The sequence below is a fragment of the Sturnus vulgaris genome, chromosome 1 (genome assembly GCF_052056855.1).
Source record: "Sturnus vulgaris isolate bStuVul1 chromosome 1, bStuVul1.hap1, whole genome shotgun sequence".
NCBI lineage: Eukaryota > Metazoa > Chordata > Aves > Passeriformes > Sturnidae > Sturnus > Sturnus vulgaris.
In genome coordinates this window covers 18,385,927-18,410,389 of record NC_142243.1, presented here as the reverse complement: position 1 = coordinate 18,410,389, position 24,463 = coordinate 18,385,927, and the positions used below count along the sequence as shown (strand labels likewise).

The 24,463-nt window shown below is 35.9% G+C and overlaps 1 protein-coding gene across 6 annotated transcripts in view; it reads left to right on the top strand.

Moving 5' to 3' along the window:
• Positions 1 to 24,463, top strand: part of MLLT10 (MLLT10 histone lysine methyltransferase DOT1L cofactor) — a 125,091-nt gene that overhangs the window by 70,573 nt on the left and 30,055 nt on the right. For all 6 annotated transcript variants that reach the window (XM_014882203.2, XM_088160629.1, XM_088160613.1 and 3 more), the window contains one exon: positions 20,039 to 20,217. In XM_014882203.2, coding sequence (XP_014737689.1) covers positions 20,039 to 20,217 — 179 coding nt within the window. The remainder of the gene's footprint in view (positions 1 to 20,038; positions 20,218 to 24,463) is intronic.

The window sequence follows — 24,463 nt, the reverse complement described above, 5'->3', positions numbered from 1 at the left end:
GTGTACAACAAATTGTATAGTATCAACTTCAGTAGCTAAGGACTTCAGGGGATTATTTGCTTCAATATTTTAATTTTTGTAAAATTGATTTTATGCCCTTATGTGTACTGTAAACCCTAAAAAATGCTTATAAATTTTTTCTTTAAGAAGACTGGAAAAGATTAAATTACCAACTGAGCCTTGAAATGGTTAGCCCATTGTTTCAGCACCCTTACTTGTGTCCATCTTCTGAAATTCCTTTGTCCTGACTGAGACAAAATTAGAATTTGTCTTTCTACATTTTTATCTCCGCATCCTGTATATCCTGTTCTTAGCCAATCTGCAGTATGCTCTGTTTGGTAACACTTGACACTTTTTGGAAGAACAAACCAAACATCCAAACTCTTACTGTACTTTGTTAAAGCAGCATTTCAAATTCTGAGAAACTGTTAATGTTTTTGGCACAGGCCCCTCTGAGTTGATCTTGTGCAGTCAAGTTTCAGCCTTTATAAATGAGTTTGCTAAATGCTTCAGATTGGTTCCATGTATTTTGTTCTCCTTCCCCATCTGATTCAAGCAGTGCTGAAACCTTTGTCAGTTTTACACACGTTATGCTGTGCAAGATCATCGTGCTGTTAAGCTTGTTGTTGCACTGATGACATAAGGGAACTCTGTGTTTCAAAGCAGAAGAGTAACTTGAAATTATTGTCATTGAGATACGAAGTCCCTCAGTACTTGTGTTAAATCTTCATGATGCTGTGTTTAAAATTTGGCTTAGTAGCTGAATCTACTGGGAGAAAGAGTTTAGGAAAAATTATTCTGAAACAGTTTGTGCTGTTATGTTTATCTGCAAAGTGCACCAAAGCAGAAGTCTTGCTGTGATAAAAAGCCAGTTTGTATTCAGAGGAGATAGAATATAAAGAACAAATTGATACTAATAGATATTAATGGCCTTTTAGGACTAAGCAAATAGTATAGAAAGCACACAAGGCAAAATCAATGCGTGGAGACTTTCACTCTTCATATTTGAGGCTGAACAGAAGTGGTGTGGAGATTAGTGAATGGTGTGGAAGATTAAAATGTTAAAATTGATGATTGTAGGTAACAGGGAAGAAATCGCATGAGGTAGTAGCTTATGAAAATGGGGATTATAATGAAATTCATCAAAGTTCTGAAGTAAAATAGTTGTTATCAGCAGCTACAGCCAGAAGTATTGACATTTCTCGATGATGACTACCTCGTACTTCCATGCTTTTAGACTGTCAGTGTTAAATTTCACTAAGTCTTTAAAACCCATGAAGTTGTAAGAGAGACTGGCAAGTAGTTAATGTTATGAAAATTAGGATGTGTCTGACAGAAGCAAGGAAGATGTTAAGTCATACAAAGGTGTAATGATTAGTGGTGGCTATTAAAAGTTATGGAAAATTACTTATTTGATTAATCTTATTTGCTATTTTTAAAATAAAAATGACATAATAAGTATCTGCATTTCAGTTGACATTTTAAATCTTGTAATGATAGGAAGTCAGCAAATCCTTGCATTAACTGTAGTTAATAGATAAATTTCAATTTTATTTTGATCAGAGAATTATTAAACCAATATTTACTTTGTTTTGTTATTTCCCCTTATGCTCAGTTGGTCAGAGCATGGTGCTCATAACACCAAGGTCACAAATTCGATCCTCAATTCACCTAAGGGTTGTACTCAGCAATCTTTGTGGGTCCCTTCCAGTTCAGAATAGTCTGTGAAATCTATTGGAAAATTCGGCAATTTTTAAAAAAGTCTCGTTATGAGGACAGAGTAAAATGAATCTTTTGGTCAGCAGTAGAAACTAAGAGTTATGTTGGTGGAGCTAAAGTAGAAGATTGTCTTAGAAAGATGGATGTATGCTTGCAGGATAAGGGTGGCCTTCTGGGGAAAGAAGGACTGTAGAGAGAAAGGATAAAGGTAATTAATCAGTTGTGCCTGAGTTTCCAGTGCTGAGCTGTGTTTAAAAAGGTTTTAATGCATAAACAGGAAGCTAATGAGAAAGGCAGCTCCGTGTTCAGAGTGTGTCTGGTCTTTGAGTGCTGTGTGTGGTTCTGCGATTTGCTGTGTGTAAAGACAAGAGCCACGAGAAGGATTCAGTGAGTGGAAAAAGCACATTATTGGAGGATAGCTAAGGAGTGAGTTTATCAGACTCTGGATATCATGTGAGAAACTGAAAACTGGTACAATGACCCTTAATCTAACAAAAAAGTAAAGCATGTTCAAGTGAGAGAAAGTAATAGTTGAACAAATCTTAGATCTGAAAATGTATTTTCTAAAAGATACAGATTAGTCGAACATATTTATTTGATTTGCAGGTGCAGGGAGTTCTAGAGCTAATAATTCAATGTGCTTGCAAAAAATTCTTGTTTGGTTCCTTACCTATGAACCTAATTCTATGCTGTATTATCTTTGGTTTTTAAAAGAAAATCTAGCATGGTGCATCAGTTTAGCATATGAAATAGTTTGTAAGTGGGCAAATAATGCATTTCAAAATGCAGTAGTCAGTAGTAAACTTTCAGGCATCATGGGTTTGCTAGAGTTAGTTCCCAGCATAGTATGCTCTATGCTTTTATCAGAGATTGAGAAGTTGTCTTTGCTGCTTGCTCTGAGGGTTCAGGGTGGTTTCTAAAAACGTATGTTGAAAAAAAAGTGCTTGAATGTAATAAATAAGAATTCCTTGATTAAGAAGGATGTGGACAAAAAAATACTGAACAATGAACTTTCTAACAGATATATGCTTTCAAAACAGTTAGGAAAAACTTCTGAATAAAGATGGACAACTGAACATTATTAATTATACTTTAGGGGGAAAAAGGCTATTGTCAATCATTTCAGGAAGGGGTAGAAAAATTACATCACAATTAATTGAAATTACTCCATACATGTTGCAGGTAGCAAAGTACTATATTAACTTTTGATGCTAATTTCCTCCTAAAATATGACTATGAATGTGAAAGTTGAGAAGCATACAATGATTGATATTTTTAAAACACGCTTTTCAGAGAGTCTGAAGCTCTGTGCTAGACTGGAATATCTTTAATTTGAGACTATTTCAGTTTACAAAAATGTTTAGAAGCATGATTGTAATTATACAAAGACTATAAATAATATATATATATACACATATATAAATTATATAATAATAAAATAATTACTATTCCTGGTCAAGATTTTTTTGGTAATTGCATACTCGTAATTGCCCTGTTTTCTGTTTCGTTTTTTTTTTTTTTTTAAAGTTAATAGAAAAATGTAGTATAGTGCTTAATTGGATGGGCTGCTGAAAATAAGAAATGTTCAGCCTGTTCCATTCTCAAGGTCCCCAAGCTGCCTGACTTTCCATGGAAGTGTTTTGTGCATGAGATGCAAATCAGCCGCCCTGTGAGTGTTGCAAGACCAGAAACTCTTGGAACATTGCTTTGAAACAAAACTTGATTTAAAACAAGGCAAAGTTTTCCTTTCTCAAAAAATTGTAATTTTTTTTGTTTTGAGTGAAAACAGATGAGAGGGCTTTCTGAAGTGAAAAAAAAATGGCCCAGGGAAGGGAAATTCTAGTAAACAGAATGGAGATTCCATGTCAAGCTGCTAAGGACTGCTAATTTCAGAGAAGATCTTGGCAGCTGTGGAAATTACATGACTAGTTAATTGTTGTATGAGAATGTGTCTGTCAGGTTAAAATAGAAATTTTGAAGATTATATCATTAAACTAGATTCCCAAATTATGATGAGTCTGGGCATTAGCTTCTATTTAAATTTCAAAAGATGTATTTATTTATTTATTTATTTATTATACTCTGACAGTCATCAGCAAATAGTATGTTTAAATTATGAACTTGTAATACATTTCAGACACTAAAAAACGCACAACAAAGCAAAAATCAATACGGGAAAGGGAATGTGTATTTCCTTGACTTCCCTTTTAGGTATTTAATAACAAAATAGAAAAAAAATTTTGGTAGTTATTAATTTCGGGAGAAATATACAGTTTTGAACTGCTTAGCAAGAAGATGTAAATATTTCTAAACTGTTGGAAATACTGTTATTATTCAAGCTTTGTGAGTCTTCTATCCAAATACTAATTTAGCAACAAATATAAGAAATTCTGCAAGTCTAGATTTTTGCCCATACAGAATTTTTTGTGGAATTGACATTAAACACAATCTTTCTGAAATGTATTAAGTATCTTTATGAATACAGTATTTATTAGTTGTTTCTATACTGGCATAGAAGAAAATGGACTGGGAAGGACTTAAAGGCTACTTAAGTTCCAGTACTTCCTACTTTCCAAATTTAGCTATAAATCTGTTTTGTTTGGTAAGGAAAGGTTTTCAGTGAAGTTCATGAGCTTTCTGTAAACTGCTTGCTTTTATATTATATTTGACCCATAAGCCTACAAAGTGCCTTGTATATATTTGGTGTTAGGTTTGAACTTCTGATAAAAACTAACTTACTTTAGGCCTTGGGTAATCTGTGTAAACTACGCTGCATGAATGAGATCTGCCTGACAGCTTTGCTACTCTTGTTGTCTGCATAGTGAAAAATAAATTGCCTGCTTTTCCAGTGGCTGATTGTCTTTGCAGATACATGGAGTGAAAGTATGTGGTATTATCATTATTACATGAAAAAAAAAACAAGGGCAGAAAATGTACTGAAACTTCCACTTTTGTGCTTAGATTATGTTAGTTCTTTAACTTTTATTATAAAACTAAGAATTATAATTTTAAATAGAGCAGGAGAATAAAGAGACACTGTGACACAATTAAGATTTCTAGCCTATCAGATGTCTTTGTTGCAGGACTTTATATTTGCTTTAGAGTGTATCCCTTTTCTGAAGATCAAGGATCTATTCCTTAATTCTATTGCTGCTTCGAAAATAAAGTGAAACACAAGTGTTTGCCTGTTTAGTGTTTGTAACTGTTTAGTTCCCAGAAACTGCTTTAAAATGGCTTAACTTTGAAAAAAGGACTTTCAAAATGGTATTAAATTGTTTTTTTGTATATATACGTATTTTAAAATTAAAATATTCATCTTCTTGAGTGTGAACATTTTTCAGCATCTGGAGTCCATTACTAGAGTATGGCATTCTTTGTAAGTCAAATGTGAGATAGCAATCAGTCTTTTAACTCCATAAAATCTGTTAAAGGTGACATGGGAACATAAAAAAGTGTGTGTGGGGGAGGGTAGAGAAGAGGCTTGACTATAAAAGGAGCAGTAGGTTTTTTTACTCTTCCTTGAAAATTGTACTTCTCAGATCTTACAGACTTTTAAACCTTTCAGAAATCAAATATAGCTGAAAAATAAATGTGTATGTGAAAAATGATGTGTATGTGTTGATAGTTCTTGAAGCGTTTTTGTCCTTCTGAAGACTGTCCAATTCATATGGTAAAATTCTTTTTTTGTTGTTGTTGTCAGTCAGAGGTGACAACACTACAGTCAGGTTTTTTAAATTAGAAGGAAGAGTACTTAGCATTTAAATTTTCCATTTATTTGAGTGAAGAGCTGCAGTGCCAGAAGTTAAACTGACTGAAGGTTGTCTCAGGATTATATCTGGGGATAAGCTATGATGTCTAGAGCTGTTGTTGATTATCATAATAATTTCTGCAATTCCTTTATAAAGTTTCAAAAGTAAAAAAAAAAAAAAAAAAAGAAATGCTATACAGTGGCATAAAAAATTTAGACTAGTTACCTTAAAATAATTGAGCTTTCCAGTAAAAGGTGTTGCTCAGGGACAAATCCATTAAGACTTAGAATGGAGAGATTCATGTGACACTCATATAGGATGACACATTCGTATAGGAGCTATACTGCTTTTTAAAACAAATATAATCGGGCTAAGTGTCTGATTATCAAGTCCCTATGCTCCCTTCTTATGTAAGTAATTTATTTTTCTTCCTTAAGCAGGTTATATGGGTGGGATAGGACTAAGAACAGCAGCTTTTCCTAAAGCTCCATGTCGCCTGTGGTAGTGTAGCATGCCACTTGGCACAGTGCTGCAGCACAGGCACCCCAGCAATTTTGGCTCTTTTGCAGTGGCGGATTTGCAGCCAGTTGAGCCCCTAGTAGCTCCATGTGCATAAAGATGTGCCTTGGGTACAGTAAGTGACAGTGTGTCCCAGTGCCTTTTCACTACATGGCATTCCTGATATTGTACAAACTTTACCTGTACATGCACGATCTACATGTAGATCCATCTGAATGTGAGCTCATTTTATAAATCTCACCAACATGATTTAAATGCAGAAAATTGGCAGCAGTAAGCCAACAATGTATTTCCAGAAGATTACTCAAATAAAACTCTCTTTCAAGAGTGTTAGGCATACCTGAAAAGGTGTGGTAGGAACTTGATATACAAGTATGCCATATACACAGTGTGCTGTCAGAATTCTTAGCAGGACAGTTGTTGCAAGGGCTTTTGTGGTGGTAATTCAGGAAATAGTAAGTGAAATAAACTATTTGTATTGTTAGAAAATCTTCTTATCCGATTCTGAATTTAAAGCTATTTTTTGTCCATTTGAACCAAACTGGGATTTAACACCTAGTTTAGATGCAAACTCATTGCTTCGAATTGCTCTTTATGTACTTTTAATTCAGTTTTTAAATAGAAGTCTTCATCTTTCAGTGTCAGATTTGGGAGATATGTGAGAAGGCCATAAGGATAACAGGAAGAAAACTGTTCATTTTGACAGTGCTCTAGCTTGCTGCATATGTTTTTGTGAGAGAATTACATGCAGTGGTAGAAAGTGTAGAAAAGGGTTCTCACTAACCTATATAACAAGAAAAAATGGAAAATTTTGGTCATAAAAAAGTGAATAAGCATCTGTGTTCTTTGGACCAGTGTAGCTCTAGAAATCTGAGTTGAGAAGGGATTCATGGAAGCTGGTAACGGAACTGAAGAATACAAACATGGGACTGGGACTTGTGCATGAGTAATCCTGTTAGATCCTAGTACTTGACATGATTTTATTTCTGTTTCCCATTGTTTATTTGTTTTGAACATCTGTGAGATAAGAATGACTAGAGATTCCAAGTAAATTAAAAAAACCTCAACAGAACCCCCAAGCAAACAAACAAAAAGCCAAACACACCCCTCATTCCCCTAAACAAAAAAGTGTCTCATAAGCTGTCAATATAGTTAGCTTTCACATAAGAATGTCAAATGCAAGTTGTTGAAATGTATTTCGTTTGGGCTTTTTCACTTTTTTTTTTCCCCTTAAAGTGTGATAACTGTCATGGGCAAATACCTAATCTGATGGATTTAGGGCTTGGTTACAGCAAGCAACATCCTTCCTAGAGACAAAGTCACTAGGCTTTTTTTCTGTTGTGGAGTAGTGGCAAGCTTAGAATGGAACTTAAATTTTTATATGCATAACCAATTCCCTTAAAAACGAGTAATGAACAGCCATAGGGTGGTGGCTTGGATGTAGGTATTAATGCTGAGTCATTTCAGAAATTGAAATGAATGAACTGGAAGCATCAAGTTTTTTTCTGAGCAGAATTTATTTTAAGGAGGAATAATTGTAAGGTTGTAAGTAAAGCAAACAATAGCAGCTGCTGTAAGGATTGAATGAAGAGGGCAAAGATTTAGCCAAGACTGATAGGAAAGTGCAGGAGGCAGCGGAGATGGCAAATAAAGGAAAACAATGAGAAATGCGCTATTACAGCGCATACATATATATACATATTGTTACCATTCACCATCCCTAACCTTTCTTGACACCTTAGCATGTTGGATTTCAATTTGGCCGTACATTGTAGCAGAAAACTGGGTGTCTGGGAGGGGGTACTTCAGTGCAGGAGTCACTAAAAACGTAGCTGTCAGTTACACAGGAGCCAAGACAGTAGCTTTTTTTTTGCTTCCAGAATAAAACACCTTTTTTCATCTGCCTTCTACTAATTTATGGAGTGTGGAAGGGAGTGGTGGTAGGGGAACAGTTCTCCTTCTGTTCTGAGGAGAGGCTTGGGGGGAGTCTAGAATGAGCTCCATCAGTCACAGGCAGGACTGATCTAGTGTTTGCCCTTCCTCGTGTAATTGGATGAGGTCTGTGTTAGAACAGCTAGTGTTTTGTTAGCTCTTTAACTGCATCTCTTCCTCATTTGTCTCCGAAGTGTTATCTTAGAGTAGTAAATTTTGCATTGGGACATATTTAGTCTATTCTGCTTTGAAACTATCTCATACCTCTTGAGTTATGTTTGGGAATACATTATATGGGATTGCTTGGATTAGTGGTGGCTCCTGTTTGGTACAGTTTCAAAGAAACGAAAGCAAAAGGTCTAGCTTTGGCAGTCTAGGACTGAGCTTGTTTGAATAAAATAAAAAATCAAGAAGAGAAAAGAACCCCCCCCGCCCCCAAGCCTCTTTCCAAACTTACCCAATGGTTCCTTAAATTGGAAAAGGACTTTCTTTAGCATTGAAGGCAATGATGGATCAAAATGGCTGCTATTTCTTGTGCACAAAAATTGAGCATGACTGGCGAGAATAGATACAATTATAATCAAATAAAGGCTGTGGAGAGTAGGTGTGGATGAAATGATTTTGCACTTAAGTGTGGCAGACTGCAGTTGCATTGTGTCCTCTGCACCTGAGAAAGAATTTGTCTGTATAGTATAATGTGCTTCCAGTCATATTAGCTCTGTGCTAATTTCAGTATTTTTTTTCTTGTAAATCATCAATGTTTTTAGTAATTTGTTAGTTCTCTGGGAACTGTTAAGAGGGTTAATTAAAATTATCAGTTTCATTTATTTCAGATTAATGCACTTCTGTCAAGAATCATACAGAATTTTGCACATTGTGCATTTTTTTGTACCACAAATTTAAACCCCCAAATATTAGTATTGATGGTTTTTTAGAGAACATACTATGTATATAATGCTTTAATTTAAATAGTCCGACTTTTAGAAGTATTTCCATTGAAGTACCTTTGGCTAGTTATTCGATTTTAGTCAGTAGATAAAAGTCAAAGCTTTTAAATTTTATGAAATTGCTTCTTGGTTATTTTTGTAATCTTTGAGTATGAATGACAGAAGTTTAAGATGTCTTTGTTAATTCTTTTTTTTTTTTTTTAAATTCTGTTGTTCAGAAGACCCATCCAGAAGAGTTAAAAAATGGCTTATGACAGCAATTTTAGTGGCTTCTAGTTGAGGCAAGAGTAAAGAAGGGAAAAATAAAGCATTAAATGCAGTTGCCCTGTTGGAACCCAAATAAGTTACTGCAGTCAGATCTCAGAGGCTGATGCAGGTAGAAAATTCCCCCATGGGAATATGACGAGGTGTTCACCCCACTCTGACCTGTAAAATCACTCATTCGATTACCTTGTAAAACCAGGTGTGTAAAGTAAGGGCTTTGTGCCTTAGTATTGTGACAGAGTGAACGAGCAGACTGAAACAAAATTGATTCTGTAGTCATGAGGTCATTATCCTAAGCAGGAATGAGCTGGTGGCTTAAGTGGAAGTGGCTGGCATCTGCATGACTGCCACCACTCTGCAGCTGGGCATTACAGCGCTGAGGTGCTGTGGAGGCTGTGCTGGAGACTTCAGCTGCATGGCAGAGCATGTGAGTGTGTTCTGGCACTTCAGGATCAGAGATCAATACTCTAAAAACCCCAGCCTGTGAAGGAAAGGAAGTTGATGTGAGCATCTCCTGTGGTGTACCACTGGTTGGATGTTCTTTGTATGTATCTGAGTTGTTCTTGAACTGAACTCTCTGAAGTCCAGGGACACAACCGTTTTCTGTTGGACTTGATTGCTTGAGTTCATCTTGATCTATCAGTGAAGCAAAACAGATGCCTTGTGATTAAAATTAGCAAGGCAACTTCCGTTTGAGTTTCTAAATTTGTTGCAGACAATGATATTAAAATCAATCTTTTCTTGGGGGGACTGATTGCCATTGAAAAAATTTGAATTTTTATTTGTAATGCTAGCTTTAGAATACAGCTAATTGGCATGTGCTGTAATGTTCTTATACTCGACATTTAATATCTAACCAACACTGATAAAAGAAATAGAAGTAAAAAAATTATAGTAGATAGAAATAAATCCATTTTACAATTTGTGCTACTGTAAATGATCAGAGCTCTAATACAAGAAAGATGTATTCAGGTATATTATTGTCCACTGAAATTCCTATCTATACATACATTCTTTTGTGTGTCTGTTAAACATGATCTTAACATGAAGCCCTTTTTCTCCTAACTCAAAAGCTTTTGCGAAGTTGATGAATGCCATACATAATGGTAAGTTATATTAGAATCTTTTTCAGAGGTTCATTTATCACAAAGGGTAGCCTTTTGTGGAAAAGCCTGATTGAAGGTCTGCATATTCTATGGATTGGGTGAAATACAGGTCTGCAGTGCGTCAATTGTTCAGTACTTGAGTGAAAACTTTTGTAGATTGTCTGCAGGAGCCTGATAGGTCAATAGTTCCTCAGTTCTCTTTTTATGATCTTTTTGTATGTGTGAAGTAAAACGATAACAGTTTTATTCCAGTTCTGAGATTCTTTTCTTTAATTTTGTGAATAGTGTTTTCTAGTCCTTCTTCTGTGCTCCATTCATAGGTGTGTTATAGTGGTGTCTACCTCAGGCATTCTCCCACTTCCCTTCCTGACTACTTAAATTACTACAAGTAATGCATGTGAAGGTAGCCTTGTTTTGTCCATTCTTTGTTCTGGCAGCCTGATGCTGCTCATTTGTGTCACTGATAACAGAACTATCAGTTTCAGAGGGAGCAATATTGAATCTTTAATGTATGTGATGGCTGTTTCCTTTTAGCATTCAGCATTGGCTTTGTACCCCTGTTTCTGTATTCACTCATAGCCAGTGGAAATGAAATATCTTATTAAATTAGAACTTGGTTTACTTTTTCAAGACTATTGTTACTTTGTAGGAAACAATCATAGCTGTATTCACAAGTTACTGGAAGATTTAAAAATCTCTCATAAGGCTAATTTTGAAGATTATCAAGTTTATTTCTCAATGTGATATTTAATTAGTATCAGGTGATCTGTTAATAAAAACTGGAAATTTTTATCCATTTGTGCCAGCCACAAATAGAAGTTTTCTTACTGCTGTGCATGTATGTTAGAAGAGCAGTGCTGTATGCATTGCTAATTGTATTGACTTGGAATTCAGTGAATGCAGAAGAATTTAAATGTTTGAAACTGCATGATCAAGTTTTTTGCATTTTAAGCTAGTAATCATGACAGTTTTATAGAACTTTTGCTTTTCACACTGTCAGAGCCGTGAATTACGCTTGTTAGGCAGAAGTCTAAAGTGGTGGGTCTCTTAAATAATAAAAATTTCCATATTACATTAACTTTATAATTCATAGTCTATGCGTGGTGAGAAATATTGAAATTCCTCTAGATTTGCTTTGCTTTAGTAAAATAGGTTTAGCTTTTTTCCCTTTTGATATAGGGTTTCCCTCTCACTCTCCCAGGTATACAGTGCTCTGAACCAGCTTTGAGATGAAGGAAAGCAAGCTCACCAATTTTCTGAACAAAAATAAAACATCTGAAGGGTATCTGACAAAGTGTGCTGAATTTGGACTTGGTGAGTTTCTGCTGTTTTATAAGCAGAGCCCTTTTTGCTGTTTAATGTTGAAGAGGTATAGATTCACAAGAGGATGCAGAATAGAAATCGATGGAATGCTATTTGTGATTTCTTTCCACATTGCACTTTTTGTTTTTTAAACTAGTGGCATAGATAGTTGGAAGGGCATGTATTGCTAAACAATAGTAATGCTTTATATAACTTACTGTTTTGGAACAGCATAATGGTAGCTAAATGTTTGTTTTAGAATGGTGTTTGGACAGGATTTATCATCTAATTTCCTTCTTTTGGGGTGGTTGGTGGTGGTGATGTTTCATGATACCTTCTAAGGTAAAGTTGGTTACTCTTTTCCCCCAGTATCGCCTTTCTCTCCTTCCCTCTCTCCCCCTACCCCAGTATTGTAGGGCTTTTGTTTTGTCAGAAGCATATATCTGGGTGGAATCAATGAGGGTAGGTAGAAATTTTGATAGTATGAACAGCGAGAAGAGATCTTGTCATGTCTGTTTATATAGGATAAAAAAGAAGTATTTAAACTTGAGATAAATATTTAAATGAAGGGAGATTAATTTACTCCAACGGCATAGTCAGATAGTGTGTCAGGTAATGCTGAGGATTGTAAATGTCACTGTCAGTAAGAGTTCTGATGGAGTCTGTGAGAGGAGCTTGTTTTTTCATTGCACTGAGTTTAAGCTGGCTGCACAGCATCAATAAAGTACCGAAAAGAAAATCTGTGAGTTTTAGTTTGAGTGGAAACAAATACATGTTTGGAACAGAGTGGTTTATTATTAATAGTTTTCCTATAAAGGTGGGCAAACCCTGTCAGTTGAAATTTGGTGCTGACAAACTCTGAAGGAGGAAAGATAATAGCTAAAGTACTGAACTGGTTTGAAAGAATCTAGTCCTAAAGAAGAGGACTAGAAAATGGAGTCATCAAAGCTGTTCCATTAAGATGCCTGCCTTAATAGAAAGGAGTCAAGATACTTCAAGGCAGACAGTGGAACACTGTAGTTTTGCCTGTAAGAGACATGGTAGACTCAGTGCTATGTTTTGCAGTTGTATAGTCAACTTGTTCTTTCTTCCATGGTTTTTTAAAATCCTTTTTCTAAAAACCACCAAATTTGCAGTTGAGAGATGTAAAATTGTCATTTCTATTTACTGTGTGATAACAATGTGCTTTGTCCTTCCAAGTCGTACTCTGGATCTTACAGTTTAATTTTTTTGACCTGGCCTTGGCAGTCTCATCTCTTCTATGGGTCTACCACTGAAAAGGAACAAGAGGGATATACATATCTGTGTATGCATATATGTACATATAGGACATACATATCTCTTGGCAGTTTTAGTGCATACTTAAAAAAAGCCTGTGAGAAGCAATGACCTGATTACTTTATGTTAGGGATAGTTGTAAATTGTAATTTTTGCTTGTTGCCTTTCTGTGGTTGCCTCAGTTCTTGCTTATTCTGTCTTCTGTCTGTTTTATCTCATACTCCTGTTGCTGTTTTTAGGTCTTTGTTATTGATTATTCTGTCTTATGCTGATTTTTGAGTTGCAGTGCAGAGAGTCATAATACAGAGCAGACATCCGTTGTGCCAGTCTCAGTCCTGCAATTGTTTTTAGAAGACAACATTTTCAAAGAAACTTCAGTTCTGTAGCCTTGGCCTCTTCATCAGTGCAGGCAAAATTCAGTAGATACGATTTTTTTAACAAGATAACCTAAACTAAAGAGGGTCTGTACTGAGCATAAATTAAAATTTTTGAATCTAGCCCAACATGGGCAGAGTTTTTCAGTGTTGATAAAAGGCATCTGCCTATATTGAAGCATGAAGACAGTAGTGCTCCGCTAAATAATCTAAATTGATAAAAACGAAGAACAAGAGAAGGGCAAATTAAAAAGTCTGAAGTAGCTGTGTTATGCACATTTTGAAGTATTGAGTAATTACTGTTTGGTTTTCAGATATTGCAGTCTTAAGTGTAACTATCTGATCATGAGGTTCTAGAACACCACTTGAAAGCTGTAACTGTTGCTAATGACAGCTATTTGTAAGCCTTCAGAAATTTTGGCAACAGCTGTCCCACCTTCCCCCCTGCTCTCTCCCTTTGAAGACACCAGCCTCAGATCACTGGAATCCAAAAGGGAGAAACTCCCATAAAAGACTATTATGTTGACAGTGAAGAGGAATCTCCTGCTTCCAGTGACTCACCATCCAGCACTGAGGTAGATTACTGTCACAATGGTTTGAAGCTATGCTATGTTTTCAGAGATCTTAAGCAAACACAGGGAATTTTTCTGAAATCATTAAGAAATGTAGATCACAAGTCATTCTCCTAGTCATGAACACTCATTAAGTGAGCCTAAAGCTGCTTTGGTTTTAGTTTGTTGTATTTAAGTAACTTAGGCTTATGTGTATTGGCTCACTGTTGCAAAAGTGAACATTTTAAGCGTTGAACCTGAAAAAGTTAAGGTTTTTATCAATTGTTCTTGTATCTGTTTAACTTTTTCTTTTATAAAGATCTTTCTGTGTGGTTATGAGCATATGTGTCTCAGATATGATGGTGGGGCTCTTTATCTTAATATTCTATTCTAGAAGAGTACTTGAAAACTTTCTGACTTCTTAACATGTCCTATTTCATAAAGCTGAATGAATTGTGAAACATAAACGTATTTATAAAGCATTTCAAAGATTATTGTGAGAAGTCAGAACATCTGGAGGAAACAAGTGAATGGAGTTTTGTCCCTGTGTCAGACATCTTCCACCCCCCCCCCCCCAAAAAAAAGACTGCACAGTTTAAATAAGGTATAACTTTACCATGAGATATATTGTGAAAAGTTTCAACTGTTCAGAAAGGATTGGAAGATATTCATTGGGGCAAGGCTGGAAGCATATTTAAGGCTCATAATTACGAAGACCATTCCTCACACTCAAAATTCATGCATTATAGATTTCTAGAGGCTGGAAGAACATTTGAGGAAAGTATTATTACATGCTTACCCTTTTTTGTACTTTTCTTTGTATGGCTGTTACTGTTCACTGTTAGAGATGGATATAGTGAGCTAGAAAAACAGTACAGTTCTCCTTGTCTTCCTAGTCTAGCACGTCATTCATCTGTCTCCTCGTGTCACGTTCAGACCTTTTCTCTCAGAGAGAAAATTCGTCTTGTGTGGGCTATGAAAAATGTGGGTTTAAGCCCTTCTGCAGTGGAGGGCTATAGTGTAAGACCTGTATCAGCTTGGATTAATTCAAAGTAGGAACATGACTGCTGACATCGGTGATCATCAATGAACATGGAATCAAGTGTAAAATACACTCTAGCAGGGGGACTAGCTGAACACTGTAGACCATTTCAGTAGCACATGGATCTGCTCTGATCCATCACCTGTTGTTGAACCACAGGGATGGGAGTCGACGGAAGAGATCACCTGAACATCTTTTGCTGGCTGAGCTGCCAAGGAAAGGATTTGGGGTTAATTGTAATGGAGTTTGATAGCAGTCTTCAGGTCTTTGCTGTAGTTGTAGGTGATATGATCATGGATTCACCATATATATGCCATATTGCCCAGGCTGGATTGTTTTCCTCAGTTGTGTCAAGGTTCTTAAGTATTTTGGTCTTTGACTGTAAATCCACTCTACAGAGTATTCTCAAAGGGAATAATTGTGGCAGTCTGCCTTCTGTCAGTAGATATGAAACTGGAACAACTGTTTCAAAACAGTTAGAAAACCGATTTTTGAAAACATACACACTTGTACCTTGTCTCTTACCTCCTCCCCTCAACCCCCAGCGGTGTGCATTCTTGGGGTATTTTGAGTCTCTTTTTTAACTTCTTCCTCAGTTACGGAGAGTACTCAGAATGCCCTTTGTGAAAGGAAGCCATTGACTGTTGATCTGTGACAGGCTGCTGTGCCTTCATCAAAAAAGGATGCCCAGTCACTGAAAGGGAGGGAAATGTTGCTTGTTACCCAGCTGCAGATCAGTAACTTTCATTTCCATGCTCCTCTGTAACTGTTACTGCAGAGTCTTGTAGAAACCTATCTGAAAATTAACTCTACCACTTTCTTCATCACCAACAGGAGAATGGTGTGATTATTTGATTCTTAGATTTCAGATTTCTTCATGAAGGAAACAGATTGGCCCTTAGCATCCAAGCTCATGATCTCATAAATTTAAGTGAAATATTGTTGCTACTTTGGCAGTTCCAATTGCAACTTCCTTTTCCTTTGACAACTGTCAAAAATAACCTGTTTTCTGTTTTGCATTAGATCCATTTCAGTTTATGATGATATTAAAAATAACATAGTGGGGTTCTTCTTCTACTGTTAACATTGTACTGGAACAGAACATGTTCTTTCTTGTGTAATGGAACTTGATCAGTTTTTTGTACATGTTTGGTTACTAATGAATGGGCTGCTTCATGCAAAGACACTTTTTCATATTGCACTGTATAGGAAGTTGCCCTGGGTTTAAGAGAGACTTTTTGAGCTTACCACACGAAGTGAAGGTACTGAAAACGTGCTTATAGCTTCAGTTTGTGTAAAGAAATTCTTGTCCTTATAAACTCAAAATTGCCTTTTATATCTGCAATTTCTACTATGAGTTCCCTTGAGGTTGTTGTCCCAAGCCCATCTGTCCTCCCCCAAGTAGGAAGGTTTTGTAGTTCTGTGCAACTTCTGTGGGCCTACAAGTTTACATTTGAAAAGTTGCCTCTTTGGCCATATTCTTCTTATTCCTGAAGTTCTGACAAAATGCTAAGATGAGCAACCTATGACAGATATCTCAGATAACTTCCTCTTTTCAGAATTGTTGTAATAGTTTCAAATTTCTGACCTACAGAAGGAAACACAGCTTTAGGGAGACCATTTTACAAACTTCCTAAGGAAGTAGTCTAGATGTTGTCTCTCTTGATTTCGGCTCACAGGAAGCTTTAAGTCTGTTGTCCAGTTTACAGAAAAAAAAGGTCTAAACCACATATATTCCTGTAATAGAAATGGATGGTGTATGGCTACAAAAGTAAGCAACCACTGCCTGTTTTTTCTCTCTTGCTGAACTAGGCAGTCCTCAGCATAAGAAGGGAATGTAAGAGAGCTGGATAATGAGGGGGGCTGAAGTACTAGAAAATAAGAAATGAAGATTTCATAGCTAGACACAGAAATTGTGGTGGGAAAACTTAGTGTATTGATGTCATCTGTGAGATGCAATATTATGAAAATCCAGGATTTAATCAGTTTTGTTAACTCCTCTGCTCATGGAACTACTTATTTTTGACATTTTTAAATAAAACCACTAAAATTGTTCTATGTGCCACCTGGTATATATTGCTAGTTTTGATTTGAGGCTGTTTTGATTTTCACTATTCTTGAAGTGCTTTTATATCCTCTGTTACTGAATTTGTCATTGGTGGTGCATAAATAATGCATTTTTTTCCCAGTCTGCATTATCTGATATGTTCCCTACTCTATATACTGTCTTTCTGTGCTAAGCAGGCAGGTTTTTGTGGGCCAGAGACACTTCTTTTTTTTTTTTTTTTGCAGTTGCCTTTTTGTTAAGCCTTTTGAGGGGCTACACGTGCATTTTTTCTGTTAGAACCTGAAGTCCATGTTCTGCAGCTGTGTTAGTGGTGTCATGCACAGTCAGACTTTACCTGAGCAGTGTTGTGTCCATTTCCACCTGGAGCTGAAGAACTGTGCTCTGGTTAATGCTGAAGATTGTATTTGACCATGCTATTTATGCTGGCAAATTACACAATGCCATTCATCATAAGTTACAGCTCTTTGGCTTTTCAGTAATATAGGAAGGACTTCAAGGTGGTTTGTTTGTTTTAAACATTAATGTAGTTTACAGAGATTTGCTCAGGTTTTTGTTATCATTCCTTCCTGATCCAGAAAGTGATTTATCTCTCCCCAAACCCCATAGGACAACTAAGTATGTTAGAGACATTTCAAATATGTAGTGTCTTGGCTTTCTAATATGATATATATGTAGTTTTTATACAGGTATTTTTGAAACAGTGTGAAAATCAATAATTTATTTGAATGTTCAGCATAAAATTCTTATTTGAATGCTGCATGGAGTAGTATCTTGGTTGCATGACTAGTTTCAGAGGGTGCATGCACTTTATGTGTTAAGTAAGGGATTGCTAAATGGAAATACTGATCCCAAAAAGAGTGTGCTGATAGGTCATATTTGTCCTGTATTTTGCAGCAGCAACAAATAGTGTTTTTAATACTACTACAAGAACTGGCAACAATATTAGCTTACCTCATTCCACTGGCAAACCAGTTTGCTGTTTTTCTTTCTTTTGGAATATTCTTTTGCCTGTGATTTCATAACTATCTGCTTGTATTCCAGAATTTTATTTTTAAGAGGAAGAATAAACCTTATCATTAAAATAGAAACAGCAGAAGCTCTGAAGTTATTAAATATGTAAGATTTTTAAAAATTAAGAATAAAAAAAATCTATAATAGCTGTAAAATTTTGGAATTGTTTTACCTTTCTGGCAAAATATCCTTTATTTTTAGTATTTGACTCTCACCAAAAATTTTGTTTTCTCCTCTCATTGCTGTTGATGTTTTATGAGAGTGATAGTGCTTGTGGTGATGAGCTCTTATGGTTTACTCACAGGTGTTGTGATATTTCATTATTTTTATTCTTAAAATTTATGGTTCCTGAAGCCTGATAATTCATGAGAATCTCTTATTTTCAAGAAGGTTTGTATATTTAATTGTTTTACTGCATTCAAAAAACAAAGGGTCGAATCTCATCCTTTTTATTAATTTGAAATTGTTGATTAAAAGCAAATTGAAAAGCTTTTGAGGACCTGAGTTATATTTCAGTTTTTGTGGTTGTAGTTATGTTACATTTTAGAGTAGACTCAGTAGCAATCATGGTCATTTTGGTGGTGTGTAGGGATGAATTGGAGCAGGATCCATAAAATGTGCTGTCTAGTTAGATGATCCAGCTAGAACTGGAAAAAGATCAAAGCGAAGCGAACACTTAAAGGATCTTAACTGCTAATAAGGCTGTAGGTTTGGGAATGGTGACCAAAACAAAAACCAAGGAGGGGGAGGTATGCTAAATGGAAAAAGGTATGAAGGTCAGTAGGAAAGCAGAGTAGGTATGGAATTTCTCTGTGATTAAGAGACTGGGGAGAAGATAAGTCACTAACTTTGGTTAGGCAGGAAAAAATGTTGTCGTGAGGTGTCTTCAGCTGCTTTTTCATATCTTCTTTCTCTAGTGGGTCTGGCTGATTTTCTCTTCCTTTTTTCTTGACAGTTAATAGAGTCAGGGAATTTAAGATGCATCAGTGTTTGCATATTATGTGTGGGTTTGGATGATGTTAGTCTCCCTTGACTGCCTGTGCTCAGAGGGATATCTGGGTGGCGAGTGGTGTTTTAACATTGCGTACCTTCTTATTGTCACTGCCTTCTTCAAATCATTATTTGTATAAGTGACAAACTAGCTCCACCCTTTGCCTTCTAACTGGCATTTCAGTTCTGTTGCTTTTTTTGATCTAACCATGTTCATTCTACTTCTGTTTACTCCCTGTGGCACTCTTCCTCTAACTGCAGTTCAGTGCTACCATGCTTGATATTCCTTGGCCAGCTGACAGCTCACTTATCTAATGCACGTGGAGCCTAACGGTTTCATAGACAGGTACTACTTCTTGTCCTGGGCTTCTGGTCAGTAGGGTTTTTTTTCCCAACCTCTATAATGAACTTTACCCTGCATGTAGATGAACAGAAGTAATGGCTTCACAGAGGGATGTGAACTCTTCCTATTAAAATTGCTAACTTACAAGTCTGACTAATGTTAACGTGTTTAGTCGTTTATTTGTTGGCTGTTCTAGCAGAAATGTTAGTCAAGCATTCGTATAGATCATGGATGGAATTACAGTTCGTGAATAAATGAAATATCGCCAGTTCTATTGGCAAATCTGAGTACTCTGTCCTCAGACTTGCTGTCAATATTTTTCTGAAAAAGCACAAGCAATTCTTAGTTGCCAAAATTACAGTTTTGAACAAATGTATGTTGTTTAGTAACATTTGCTTTAAAGTTAAAAAGTATTTCTTCTATTTGTATGGTGTGTGTTCAGTTATATAGCCCAATACTTCATTCTTTACTTAACAGTAATACATTGAAAGAGCAAACTCTGTTAGCAGACTCAGTTGAAGGCAGGCATTTTAGCCAAAAATTCTGCCACTGTTAATATTTGAGCAGTTTGTAATGCACATAAATATTTGATTTATCACACATGTTTTACAAAAACTTAAAAGTGAATCAATCTGTGTTCCCTGAACTGTAGAATGTTAAATGACGAGAGCACTTTTATCAATCAGCATGGTTAGAATTTCTACACAGGAGCTTTCTGCATTACGTATTAAGTGATCTTGTTTGTCTTGATTAATTTACTACTGCATATTTACATGGTTACTAGTAAACAGAGGGAGGGGGAGAGAGAGAGATGCATGTAATCGTTTTTGTAATTTTTTTCAGGTATTTTTAGCAGCAATGATGTAGCAGTATCATTTCCAAATGCAGTATCTGGCTCAGGATCTAGCACTCCCGTTTCCAGTTCTCATTTACCTCAGCAGGCTTCAGGCCACTTGCAGCAAGTGGGAGCTCTATCACCTTCAACTGCGCCTTCTGTAACTACTGTTGTTGCTGCAACTCAGGTAAACTATCACAAGAGTTTTAAGATAGAAAACCATGTTACTGACCTGCTTCATTTCAATGTTAAAAGAAACCGTAATTTGTTTGGAAAATAGGTTAATAAACATTCTGTTTGTTGTGAAATGTAGTGGCTGGAAGTTCCCCATAGTATTACATAGTCTTAATTTGTAGAGCACATAGATTTTTTAAAATGTAGTCTGAGGAAGTACTTATTATTAATAACTATATTATGACTAGTAGCATAAATGCTGTTTGCAGTTCATCAGTGTCTAAACAATGTTTTATCAGAACACAGGATTTTAAAGAGTAAAATATGTAAAGTTTTCCGTGTTTTATGCAAAAGATGATGGTATCAGTAAAGAGTGGTTTGTTTGGGAGATTTAACAAATGGACAGCTAGGCTGGCCCTGGCAAAGAGATGGCCAAGGCTGACATCTTGGTAACAAATGAATGTTGACATATGTGTTATAGTTTTGTATTTGAAAAGTCATGCAAATGAAGATCCATAGTTCAGGTTTGATGGTGAAGGAATAAGAGAGGCATGGGAGAAGTGCAGAAGGGTGGCATAGTTGAAGTAATGAACCAGAAAAAATACCTTTATGATAGTATTTTGTATGAATTTAAGTTGGACAAGATTACATTTATCAAGATGAGAGAGTATGAAGTTATAGTTGCAGAAAGTCACTGTGATTACTGTTAAGTATGAAGGAATACTACAATATACGTGATGATTTTATACTCCTTTTTCCTGGCATTTTTTATTTTCTGATGGGAATCTCTCTTACAATGAACATATCAATTATAAATCTTTTTGTGTGCTTATAAGCAATGAACTTGTAATTTATCTACAGTGATCTAAGATAGTGGATATAAACATGAAAAAATCCAGCTTAATATGTGTGTGTGTGGAGAACAGATGTGTATAGTGTATGGATAGCAGAAATGCTATGTGAAGACCAACACAGATTACATTTCAATATCGAATAGCAATTTGTTCTTATAGGTGGCAGTTCATATTTTTACATCATTCTTCTGGACTGGTTTTCTAGAGAAATAAGGTGGTTTCACCCAAAACGGAGTGGTACCTCTTTTGCACAAATTGACAGAAACCTTTTTAAAGAAGTTAATTAAAATTTTGTTAGTTTAGGAAGTTTTCCTCTGTTTTTCATTTCCAGAGATAACTGCACACTCTAACTCAGTGACAACACTTTCATTGAACAGTTTGGAGTTCAGGGGAGGGTTTGTGTCATAGTTTAGTAGCAGGTTAAAAGTTTTTGAAAAACCCAAATAAGTCAATGCTCAGTTTTCACAGAGGAGAGGTTTGCCATCAGAGTCTTGGGAAGACTTGGCCCTTTGTACAGCTCAATGTATTCATAAACGGCCGGGGGAAAAGAGGAGGAACAACACACACCAAGTTTGCTGATTATGCTGGGTTATGCAACGAGCTATTATGAAGATCAGCTGTCACAAACTGCTGAAAGACCACACCAGCCTGTGTTGACAAGGTGGTAAGAGGGCAAATAAAATCAATGTTAAAGGGAAAGGACAGTTTCTATTCAAAACAGATACGGTACATGCCAAAAGAGGTACAAGAAGAGCCATGGCAGTGAACAATGGCAAAGAACATCTTTATAAGGAGTGAGTAAATAGTGAGGGACTCATGGCCTCAAAAAGAGACTCTGAAATGGGATAAGACAAAGATCTGTAAAATCAATTGACATGGAGAAGTTAAATAAGCAGGAGTTGTGCACCATCACTTCTGTTTGTTAACCTCTGTCAGAAGATAAACAGATTGAAAAAGCAATTGGACAAAACCCGTATTTTATGAGTCAGGAAAAGAAATACCACAGTATTTTTCCCCTCATATTCTCACAAAAAAAGAGAAGTATACCCTAGGAGATGGACCTTCTCTTACTGTTTAGCTGAACTAGAGAGCCCTCCATAGGTTAACTGCTTAAAATTCTTGTCCTTCCTTTGCCTTTGTTTCATGTGAGTTGCCTTGGGGGCTTTTTTTTTTCATCCCCGAAGAAGCAAAGGAGTTGTATATCTTGCCTCACTACCAAACTTGTTTTCAAGTGGTCATAGATTTACTTGTCAGGATCTTATTCACAGGTACTACTTAGAGAGTCTTGGGTTTGAGATATACAAGGAGATTGAAATAGTGAGTTTTGGTTGACAGCCGTAAAGGTGAACTCCTGTATTTGAATTAACAAAGACTTCCACTGCTTCAGTGAGTCTTCTTTCAGTGAATAAGGTCCCTACTACCTTGGTGAGATCAGTCAGGAGAGCCTAGCTTACCATGCAGTTGTTCTCCACTACCCCCCACCCCCTTCCCGTTTAGCATAAATGACTGATTATATGTCAAGGGCTAGGGTTTACCTACTTACTTCTGCAAAGTTCCATCAGAGTGCAGTCTGCTTAGTGGGCTCTTGTGGATGTATTCTCAGTGTTTACCCACCTCTTGACCATGGAAGTCTTCAAATAAGAGTGTGCTGGTATGTTTCTCGTGTAGTGTTCTGATTAAAAGAAAACCATCATCCTAGGTTATAAGCTAAGGTAAGCTTGTACCTCTATAGCAGGTAAAAAATAATAGTTTAAAAATTAGGTTTTACTTAAAATATTAGTTAGGAGAGCAGCTATGACCAAATCTTGTCTGCTTATTTATTCAGTCATGTTAGCAGATGTGCTATTGGAATAGTGCTAAAATTTGGAATTGCCTCAAATATGTGCTGTTAAGGTGCATCCTGTAAGATTTCAGCTGGTTTTTTTAGATCTTTCATGGGCATTTGTAATTATGATTTTGGGGACATAATGAATTTGTCAATTTTTGAAGGATTTTTTTGCATGTCTCTTTTTTTAAAGGGTTTTAAGAAATTCTGAAGAGAAGGTCTTGGGAAAAAATATGTTCCCACTGAATTAGTCTCAGAATTAGCTGATATATTTTGATTAGAATGGCATGATAGGCATCTAATGCAGAAAATTTTGTTCATAGCATTGAGAAAACTTGCAAACAGTTGAAAGTAACTGCCCTAAATTAGGCAATACTGTTATTAAAAACTGCTATTAAATGAATACTACTCAAAATGACAAAATAACTTCTGTTATTTTTAATAACTTACAGGTATATATAAAACTTTGGTGATTAAAATCCCAAAGTGCTTTTTTTTTTTCAACAACTAAGCAACACTGATTTTAAAGCTTAAAATAACTCACAACTTGAAAATCCTGGGGTTTGAGTTTTCGTTCTGTTGACTAGTATGATGGTTTCCATACTGTGGTTTTTGTTTATTTATTTGTTTGTTTGCAAGACAAAAACACTGTATGGACCTTGTTACAATCCCCTTTTCTGCCTCGTTTTCTCTTATGCCACTCATAATTATTTTTTCATAGTTTTTTTTTCCAAACTAATAAATCCAGGAGACGTTATGAACTTGTGTTCCATGCTATGCCATAACTGATTTGAAGTGCTGGGGTTCTTCACCAGGTGGGAACTAGTGGACAAGTGAAAATGTCACTTGCTGAAAATGCAGATTATTTTGCATGCTGTGGTTTTTGGTTTTTTTTTTTAATATGTCTTGGGCATAGACTGCTTATTAAAAATATAAAATATATATTAAGCTACACTGCTTAATTCAAAAAGGCTTTATTAGCTAACAATACATTTAACAGTTGCAAAATGTAGTAAAAAAGGGATACAGTCCACACAAATATTTTCTTCTGGTTTTCCATGAATTGGTGCTCTTGACATGGTTGTGGGTACTGCCTATTTCATATGTACCAGAAAATTGCTATATCCCAAACTTGTGTCTTTTCTCTCAGAAGTGTGTGTTTAACTTTCATATGGTTATTGATATGTGCTCTGTTATTGAGAAGAATCTCTTTCTTCCATTTGGATTTTGAATATCATCTTTAACTTTCCCCTTTTAAGCCAGGTCATGAATTGTACCACTTGAACATCCTATGCTCAGTTTCTATCTCAAATATTTCAAAGTGTTTCATAGTTACAGCAAAAAATGTTTGTTAGCCTGTTATGCTGTTCTGTAGCAATTTGCTGTACTGCTCTTTCTCGTAAGTTATTCTTAATTATTAACATGCTCATAAAAAAGTGGTAATCAGGGTGCTTCAGCATCTCCTGGTCTTGTACAACAGAATTTGTTCTTATCTATTTAGTACTGTCTAATTGAATGTTTGCTGCTTTGGTTGGGGTTGAGATTGAAATTGCTTGAGCTGTGTGTTCTTTTTGATGACT